The sequence below is a fragment of the Oncorhynchus gorbuscha genome, linkage group LG05 (assembly GCF_021184085.1).
Source record: "Oncorhynchus gorbuscha isolate QuinsamMale2020 ecotype Even-year linkage group LG05, OgorEven_v1.0, whole genome shotgun sequence".
Taxonomy (NCBI): Eukaryota; Metazoa; Chordata; class Actinopteri; order Salmoniformes; family Salmonidae; genus Oncorhynchus; species Oncorhynchus gorbuscha.
Window position 1 is genome coordinate 64,040,730 of NC_060177.1, and position 10,585 is coordinate 64,051,314.

Here is a 10,585-nt window from a genome sequence, read left to right on the forward strand (position 1 = left end):
AAACATTCTGGGGACAAGCTCTTAATCCAGCCTATAATTGTTCCCTGACAACAGCGAAGATTGAAATGAGCAAATGCACAGACCCTGCGTCATTAGGCCTCATTTCCCCAGGCTACCCAGTCGTTGTGGAGAAGCTGCAGGTTAAGGAAAATCTCGCAGGGATTGAGAATTAATCCCATTGTCTCCTGGCTTGAATTATCCACGGACACAGACTGAATCTCTGGAATCTTCAATATGGGGCACCGGGCAGAGGACAGGATGGCAGCCATTGCACTGCGCAGTTGTTTTTTAAACTGAGAAACCCCACTGTAGGTGCACCCCTGTCAAAACAGACTAAACAGAGGAAGACTAGTAGTGTAGATTCAAACCCAGAGAGAGAGCATGAGAGAGAGAGAGAGAGAGAGAGAGAGTGGCAGATGGGAGCAGATCATTATTGAGCATAGCACTGCTGTCACTCTCTCTCTCTTTCCAGCAACATTCATTAACTAAATGACAACAGCTGCGGGCATGGTATTAATATCAACAGGAATTTAAAAGATGAACAATTTGATCATTTCCGCTCTGATAAATTGTTTCATTCCAGTTGATAGATTATATGGTTCAGTGTCCTAACATAAACATCTATGATAGGAAAACACACAACAGGCATTTTTCATCAGCGCGACACGCTCGGTGGCTGGGAAAAATATGGTTTTCATGTGGACATAATGTGAAGATAAAAATCGGCCTTTGATGAAACATTTGATTGATTGCACTTTGTGTGTGTGTTACACTTAGACCCTCCACTGCAACCTGGACTCAGGGGTAGACTTAACCTAGTAAATGCTAATCTGTCTCCCTCCATTTAGTATGATATACATGTTACAATTTGTATGGTATGTATTAATTTGTGGATGTTGATTATCCATTTTGTATGATATGTTACAATTCACATGATATTACAATTTGCACATGATATGTTACGAATTCCAATTTGTTGTGGCTAATGTTAGCTAGGCTAACGGTTAGGGTTAAGAGTCAGGTTAAAGGATTAAGGTTAGGGTTAGAGGAAGGGTTAGCTAACATTCCAAGGAGTATGTAATTGCAAAGTTGCTAACTTGCTAAAATGCAAAAGTTGTCCGTGATGATATTCGAACACACAACGTTTGGGTTGCTAGACGTTCACGTTATATGTTGACCCATCCACCCCGACCAACCACCCTCCTTTCTTTTTTGATTTAAAGCTGCAATATGTAACTCACAAAGTATGAGTTCTAGATCTGTCACTCTCATTGAAAGCAAGTCTAAGAAGCAGTAGATCTGTTCTGTGTGCCAATTCTATGATTCCCGTTCTTAAGTTTCATTTTTGCTTTTACTTTCGATTTTTAACACCCGCATCAAAAAGCTGATAATACAATATTTTTGGTAATTGAAAATATATTTCACAGTGGTTAAGATCGTACAATGATTCTCTGTTTTGTCAAACTGAAATTAGGCAAAGTATTACAATCTTAGCAAACAGGAAATGGCAGGGTGATGTCTGCATAGTGCACCTTTAAGTAACCATACTTATGTAACCATACTAAATTGAACATGTTACACTAATTTCAGTGTCTCAGATTTAAGTTTACTATGTTATGTCTAGTCTAACCAGGCTGCCCCCTCCCCCATAGCTGGAAGGAATGTCTCTTTAGTTAATCTTAACCATCATAATCCCTTTAATCTCAGACCACCCCCATCAATCTGTGTCCTGTAAGATTACGCACAAGATCTATATCAAATTAAACACCACTTGATTCAGGGAATTCCCAGGACATGGCCTACTTAGTGTCAGACACACACCATGACTGACTGACACTCTTTACCGGCAATTGTCCCTGTGTGACTACCAGGGCACATCTGCTACATCATCTAAAAATTAACACCACTGTCACACATAGGAAAGTTGGATCAGTAGGGCCACAGTGCAGGCAACGTGAGGCTAAGACATCTGTAGGACTCAGTTTCCCTGACGAAAAATGGCATTTTCCCAATCGAAGACCCTGAGATGAGGTGGAGGAGGGGAAAAAACAGCTGACGTGTGCTTGAAATGCATTACAATGACATGGCGACGCCTTTCACAGTGAATGTGTTCTTTAACAAACTTTGCATTTGAATTCCAATGTAAGCCAATACTGTATTGAGTTAAGATGATTACCATCTGATGTCAGTACAGGTATCACTTTTCAGGTTTCATTCTGTGCCTGCAAACCGCATCTGACGCCACACATACTGGCTAAAGTGAGACAACAGGGAGATACAGCAACAGGAGGCACAAGAAGTATACTGTATCTTTAAAATGTCTGAGAGAAAACAAACGAAGAAAGCATCCAAGCATCATGAATAGTGAGGCAACAGCATCTTACAATCTATGAAAAGCTTATAACTCCAGTAAGAGCTGGTTGGTGGAATTATGGGTGGGAGTATTGTAAATATTATGCCCCTTTCCTGTAAAAACAACTCCAGCTGTTAATCTTAAACAAATGCTTATCTTGACATTTCCTCACACTGCAATTTCAGCCCAAGGCAGGAGTACAAACTCAACTTGTATACTCATTTCAAAGATAACTAAGGTGTAATTAGGAGAGAGGTTCCGGAGAAGCCTCAAGCTAAAGCCCCAGATTCAAGGGGGATAACACTCCAATAAAAGCCTAGACATCTCATCAGGCACCACAGCAGAGATCAGGCCAGAGTTACTGCCACCCCACTGAGTCCTATTATTGACACCATGAAGACAGCTTCAGCTGGAGAGCCACACGTGTAAACGCCTGTCTCAATTTACATATTTCACACTCCATCAGGCCCATTAGCTAGATCTAATTTCCCAATATTTATCCATGTCTAAAATGTAAGCTTAATGTTGACTGACAGTGTTCTCCAATAACTTCCAAACTGTATGTCCATAACATTGTTAAATAATCATAATTATAGAGTTCCATGATCATGTAACCAATGCAACACATTACATCTGTTATCGTGGCAATGCACATCTTGGCAATGCATTGCTCGTCAAGAGCGCTAGCTACATACAGTGCCTTGGGAAAGGCACTTGCACTGTGATAGTCTCAGAGGTCCGTTAAAAGCGCAGAGAGCATCATGAAGAACAAGGAACACACCAGGCAGGTCCAAGATACTGTTGTGAAGAAGTTTAAAGCCGGATTTGGATTCAAAAATATTTCCTAAGCTTTAAACATCCCAAAGAGCACTGTGCAAGCGATAATATTGAAATGGAAGGAGTATCAGACCACTGCAAATCTACCAAGACCTGGCCGTCCCTCTAAACTTTCAGCTCATACAAGGAGAAGACTGATCAGAGATGCAGCCAAGAGGCCCATGATCACTCTGGATGAACTGCAGAGATCTACAGCTGAGGTGGGAGACTCTGTCCATAGGACAACAATCAGTCGTATATTGCACAAATCTGGCCTTTATGGAAGAGTGGCAAGAAGAAAGCCAAAGATATCCATAAAAAGTGTAGTTTAAAGTTTGCCATAAGCCACCTGGGAGACACACCAAACATGTGGAAAAAGGTGCTCTGGTCAGATGAAACCAAAATTGAAGTTTTTGGCAACAATGGAAAACGTTATGTTTGGCGTAAAAGCAACACAGCTCATCACCCTGAACACACCCATCCACACTGTCAAACATGGTGGTGGCAGCATCATGGTTTGGGCCTGCTTTTCTTCAGCAGGGACAGGGAAGATGGTTAAAATTGATGGGAAGATGGATGGAGCCAAATACAGGACCATTCTGGAAGAAAACCTGATGGAGTCTGCAAAAGACCTGAGACTGGGACGGAGATTTGTCTTCCAACAAGACAATGATCCAAAACATAAAGCAAAATCTACAATGGAATGGTTCAAAAATAAACATATCCAGGTGTTAGAATGGCCAAGTCAAAGTCCAGACCTGAATCCAATCGAGAATCTGTGGAAAGAACTGAAAACTGCTGTTCACAAATGCTCTCCATCCAACCTCACTGAGCTCGAGCTGTTTTGCAAGGAGGAATGGGAAAAAATTTCAGTCTCTCGATGTGCAAAACTGATAGAGACATACCCCAAGTGACTTACAGCTGCAATCGCAGCAAAAGGTGGCGCTACAAGGTATTAACTTAAGGGGGCTGAATAATTTCACGCCCAATTTCAGTTTTTGATTTGTTAAAAAAGTTTGAAATATCCAATAAATGTCATTCCACTTCATGATTGTGTCCCACTTGTTGTTGATTCTTCACAAAAAAATACAGTTTTATATCTTTATGTTTGAAGCCTGAAATGTGGCAAAAGGTCGCAAAGTTCAAGGGGGCCGAATACTTTCGCAAGGCACTGTAGCTAGCTACATAGCTAGCTACATAGCTAGCTACATAGCTAGCTACATAGCTAGCTACATAGCTAGCTACATAGCTAGCTACATAGCTAGCTACATAGCTAGCTACATAGCTAGCTACATAGCTAGCTACATAGCTAGCTACATAAGGTACAGATCTGAGATTAGAGAAGAGTTGCTTAAAATATGACTTGAATTCATTAGTCAAGCTGAGATATGCTTAAAGATGCATTGGAGTCACAAATAGACTTCAAACCCTCTTAAAATATTCCATGAATAAAAAATTGTTCAAATTCAAAATGAGAGACTTCTAAGAAACTACAGGTTGGGAAAACAATAATATATCCCGATGAACAATACTGAAGATCAAATGAATAGTCAAACTGAATGACAAATGGGAATGAATTGTAAAGAAGTCCCTATTTTGCTTGTTTAGCATCATTATTGTTGCTTAATTGGGCGTGCTTTGAGTCATTTAAATGAGCACTCCCACGACATTTGTTATTTCTTAGCGCTGACAACAAACAAATTGTCCCACTCCCCACAAATGCACACACATTATGGCACCCTAATAACCTGAAAACTACAGGAGCAAACCTGCTGATGTAAACTACATTGTGTGTGAGGTGGGCTGGTTTGTATACATTTCATCTTCCATACATGGCTGCTTACCCTTTAGATAACTATTTGCCTTGTAATGATAATGGGCTTTCTAGGGTCAATATGAACTAAATAATGAAATAGAGATGTAAAGTTTAGAAGTAAATCAACAAACCATTTAACAACCATTATCAAGCCATACTATGAGTAAAACATTTCTACAACAATACTGACATTCGTACTGCTTTTTTGCTGACTAATAGAATCACCCCTCAAAGAGGCGCCTCCAATGACAAACATCTGGTTCTTACTGTCAATTGCACTAGTAACTACATCTGTTTGAGAATAACCATTCACACTTCACTATCGGTTTCTTGAATGCCTATACACGCTAGGATCACATTTTGCATTGTGAGTTATATAAAGATCCAGGATTTGAACCCAGACATGTGAGCTCTCCATGTTTGGCAAGAGAACAGGGCCTCAAGCAACAAGCTCCCTCTGGGACATACTCTCAACAACTGAGGACACCTGAAATCAAATCAGGGAATTATCAAACTAAACTTGTCAGATGATAAAAGGCATCAGACGGCTGCCTGCCTTCGAACCATCCCTCATCAGCCCATAATCCTGTGTTTATTATCAAGTCAGAGACTAGCTCATAGCCAAATGCACAAGTTAAGGCGGGAATGATTAAAGGCTTGGGTTATATGCACACATGCAATTCTCAGGGCCAGTAAACAGCCCCGGGATAAGCTGCCAAGCCCCTCTGAATGGGCTGCACTCACCTTACGCTGGTGTGGCCAGCCTGCCCTCCACCTTCCAGCAGCTCTGCCCTGGCATGGTGTGAATGACCTACAGTCTATGGGAACTGCCAGAGCTAGTCAGAGGGGAGAGGAGAGGGGCTGGGCGAGACGGAAAACCACTTGCATAAGTGAGGGCAGGGGGTTGCTTGAGACTGGTTTCCTCCTCTCCCTCCCTATAGGCTACACAGCAGATGTCCCTTGGTAATGCTTAGAGTAGAGGAGCTCAAACACAGGGCAAACCCGCAGACTGATGTCAGAATACAAATTAGGATACGATTTAAAATTCAGGAGACTCAGCCCTTGCAAGACGCTCCTTGGTAGATTAAGTCATCTACCCCATTATAATCCATAATCAAATGTCAACTCAGTTTCTGCTCTCTTGAAGGTCTATCATTATTTAAATAGAGAAGACATTGAGCGTGACTTGCTCTCATCCATTTTTCATATAGAAAGTGAGTGGATCTAATCTCAATGGGTTCTTACAGTCTTAAATTAGTTTCAGGGACGCTACAAAAGGTTGGAGCTCTGTGAACTAAGGCATTTTCCATCATTTAACTATCAGCTTTAAATGGCTTTTCCCCAATATACATTTTTAATGAATGTTAGCAGTTATATTTTGCTCAAGTGAACCTAAAGTTAAATGATTTGTTTAATATATCATTTAATCTTGTCGGCTGGAAAGCACACTGTCCATTGTATTGATCTAAAGCTAACCTTGAGCAGCAGACAGCTATCAAATTGACTCAATGCAATGGTGTCCTTAAGGGGAAATAAGAGTAGAAATCTATACAGGCACGAGGCCAAGTGAGCGAAGGAACACAACAGCAGTTTTGATTGCTGACAGTGGTTGTCACCTTTTGCGCTCTAGCATTATGAACAAGTAAACTAGTGAGTGAGAGAGTGAGTGAGTCAGTGAGCGAGTCATTGAGTGAAGACGTTTGAGTGAGATGAAATAGGGTTGAACCATAGGTGCAGCATATCTTTGGGGAAAAAAAGAGTACAAAAGTTGGATCCGGGTCAACATCAGCCATCCCTTGGATTATTTAACAAATGTAGAGCATGCTGAAGGAGCAGGTGGAAAGAGCTGGGAGAGCTGGGATTGAGGAGGGGAGAGGGGGCTCAGAGGCTTGACGTGGGTGGGAGTTATTCTTGCAACTGTCTCTCCACCACCTGTCCTAAACAATGCCCAGGGGTAACACTGAACATAATAACACTGTTCATAATGATGATGATGGGAATGGTATATCATCATTACTAAAATAAGTAATAATTTCTTGACATTTGATTGCTACAGCTCGTGACTTAGAGTCCCTGCCTAAATACACAACAGAGCTGGCTTGTTTTGGTCATTTGCTCTCTAGACAAATGAAAGACATCATGTTAGGCCAACGGGATAAGCGGCAAGCTACAAATGGACACCATGGACCTTGATCCATAGCAAACACTGCAAATTACATCTTTGTTCATGTTGCATCCTCAATTCCAACCAAAACATATAATCCTTATTTGAAGACATCATTTTTTACATTCAGGAATACCACTTTGGAGCACTTGTACTGATCGATTGACCCTGCTTTTGGGGGGCTCCTTACCTGGAGTCATGTCTAGGGCTTTCAATAAATTCCCTGGCTTTCCAAAAATCCTGGTTTGAAGATTCTGGATTTCCTGCTTATTCCCTCCTGATTCCGGGTTACCTCCAACCAGGATTTTGGGAAAACCAGGGAATTTATTGAAAGTCGGCAGAATTTGTCAGTTATCCTACTATTTACAAGTGACATATAACAATTTGTCCTGACCACTGAGATGACGGATACTGATGATTTACATAAGGGTTGCTCCTCTAAACAGATCTATGTAGGGAGTTGAGAGTAGAGGAGAGGAAGCAACCTCTTGAACCCCCCCCCCCAAAAAAAAACATATCACTCCTTACTATGTAAAAGAGGAGTATAAACAAGCCACATGAAATATGAGCAGTGTGTGTGTGATGCATTCTGTACTGCAACATGCCACTTGAATTATAATCTGCCTCTGCAGCAATTTAGAGTGGCTGGTATATGGTCTTCTATGTCATGCTCAACCCAGCTTCTTCTCATTACAAAAACAGGACAAATAATCCAGGCCACTGGACTGATGAGAGAGGAAGAGGAGGTGACGGAGGACTGAATTGACAAGGACCTGAATAAGGGTACAACTTTACACATGGTCAATTCCACTAACAGAATGATGCTGAGACTCTTTAAAATGTATGTAAAACAAAAACCACAGATTGAAAACACACCATACAACTCTATGCACGAGGACTACTTTTAACAATTTCCGCTGAACATTTTACAAAAACACATTTACCTAAAGAACAGGGCAGATTCAAAGTTTGGTAAAATAATGACGGTTTGTGCTGTTTGTGCCATCACTCTGTTTACCATGAAATAGCCCACATCCCCTGCATGATGCTGTCAACCGAGAATGAGACATATACAAGCACCAAAACATTTAAGTACCAGGGAGAACTTCCAGAGGGATAATTTCTAAGAGGAGCCATGTCTCCATCTGTAACAAATGTATTCCCCAGATGAGGAAAATATCTCTCAGAATTCCCCAAAGACACTAGGAGATACAGTGAACTTACAGCACAGTGTTTATTGCAGTGACAACTGGGATATCTTCTTCTATACAAAATATAGGCCTATTCTGTTATGAATGTTGACTTTATATTTGGAGACATCAGCTAGACAGGGGATGGTGCAATCCGATACTTCAACAGAATCCAAATGTATTGATTTAGTTTAATTAGACTGCACTTTTTGTCTGGATTATGAATAAAGACCCCCTTCAACCTTGACTATGGGAGAAGAAGACCCATGATGATGAGAGCAATGTCCAAGGAAACTTGCAGATAACAGCCAACATATAATTAGAAGAACACATACAATATGGGTCTAATGGTTTTTAGATGGGGTCAGAAGTAGAGATCATTCATACATACATGAGGATGAAATAGATCAGGGGTGTATTCACTATGAGCCAAACAGAACCAAACGGAACGAAAACGGGAGGGACCTACCTGAATTTGTCCAACAGAAATTATCGGATTCGTTGCAAAACGTTTCTCGCGTGGAGTAAACGGTGAAATGTTTTCCAACAGAAACGGCGTAATGAATACACCCCATATGTAGCATACAACACCCCAATCTCCAGCCGCTTGTTTTCAGTGGTCGCGTGAACAGCCGGTGAAGTAAATGCACGTCATTTTGCGCAATGACAAAACCAGTTGGGGAACACAAGAGCCTCATAATAACATAGTAGAATGCAGTGTTTTTCTTCACGACCAAGGCCTGCATAGCTTAAGTAAATGTAACATCGGCAAGGATTTGAATCATTGCAACCGACAGTTCAATGGGTGAAGATTTAGTGCTATCAAAATGAATCTTCCAAGTTTGGCTATACATTTGATTAAATAGGCTATTCTAAAAATGCCATATTTTTGACAACTACACAGACAGATTATACATTAAATATACTCTTAACCATAGATAAAGATATGGCGAAACTTTAAAACAAATAGCATTTTCCATTATGTTCTTCCAGTAAAAATTCCAAACTTTTTTTTCCATGCTTTGAAAAATGTATCCTGAGAAATTACATTGATATCCTCGGTTTATTTCCACGAGTGCCATATTTCCACCATGAGTTATGCCAACAGTATGTTACTATTCTCAATCATGTGTAAATCAGAAAAACTATGACAATATGTAAAAAATAAAGAATCATTAAAAAATATATATATTTCGATTCCCCGCTGTCATCTCCAAAATGAATTTCCCTCACTTCCAAATACATAAAAGCATTTCGTGGCATGTTTTAGGTCCACATAATTGTTAGATAAAAAGCATTCCAAAAGCTTACCAGCTTTACAGGGATCCTTATAGTCGATCACATCTGAGGTGGCAGTGGACTCCACATAGTAGCTTGTTTCTATTGCTTCTAAATCGATCGCCGATATCATGCAGAGGCAGGATAGAAGAAACAAACATCTCGTTGTGAGATCCATGATTCGTGAGTGAGGGGTACAGCAAAAGACGAGAAATAAGAGGTAAAGAACAAGAGGAACGAGAGGGACAGAAAGAGAGAGAGAGAGAAAATGGGAGGTTTTGGGGGAAATGAGATCTCTCCGGAGGGCGGGTTTAAAATCAGAGCTCAGCCTCTCCACAATGTCTTGATTCTGGGGCAGTGATTCGCTCCCCTAGCCGTGCTCCGGGCTAGTGCATTTGCCAGCAAACTTCGGTGATCGTGGCACATCGTCGCGTTGGTATGTCTGGAGAGGACCGAGGTAAAGACAGTTTCAGGTTGGATGTTCGACGGATATTCGCCTGTAGTTCCCTTACGTCCACCAACAGCAGTTAGGGACTATCAACATAGTGACAAATCAAAATGTTCAAATTTCAATAGCTCTTTAACTATTACTCCTAACACTTTCAAAACTGGTTGTACCCGATGGCATAGACACACATTGCACAGCCTTAAGTTTGTCCATTTTCATCTCACAAGATTTTAAAATATTTTTTCAAAATGTAGAATTTCAATAGCTCCTTGGTCATGTGACCTAGTGACTTCAAACAAGGTTCAAAATATCCACTCAGTAGGCCTACACATTGCACACCCTTAAGTTGGTCAATTTTCATCTCACATGGTTTTACATGAATTTATCAACATTTTGAATTTCAATAGCTCCTTGGTCATGTGACCTAGTGACTTCAAACAAGGTTCAGAATGTCCACTCAGTAGGCCTACACATTGCACACGTTGGTCTATTTTCATCTCACATGGTTTTACATGAATTT

The 10,585-nt window shown here is 40.8% G+C and overlaps 1 protein-coding gene across 1 annotated transcript in view; it reads right to left on the bottom strand.

Annotated features, from left to right (window-relative positions):
• Nucleotides 1-9,977, bottom strand: part of LOC124036289 (bone morphogenetic protein 1-like) — a 50,733-nt gene extending 40,756 nt beyond the window's left edge. Inside the window, exon 1 of the mRNA XM_046350656.1 lies at nt 9,651-9,977. Within this exon, the coding sequence (XP_046206612.1) occupies nt 9,651-9,795 (145 nt within the window). The 5' untranslated portion in view covers nt 9,796-9,977. The remainder of the gene's footprint in view (nt 1-9,650) is intronic.
• Between the last annotated feature and the right edge of the window lie 608 nt (nt 9,978-10,585).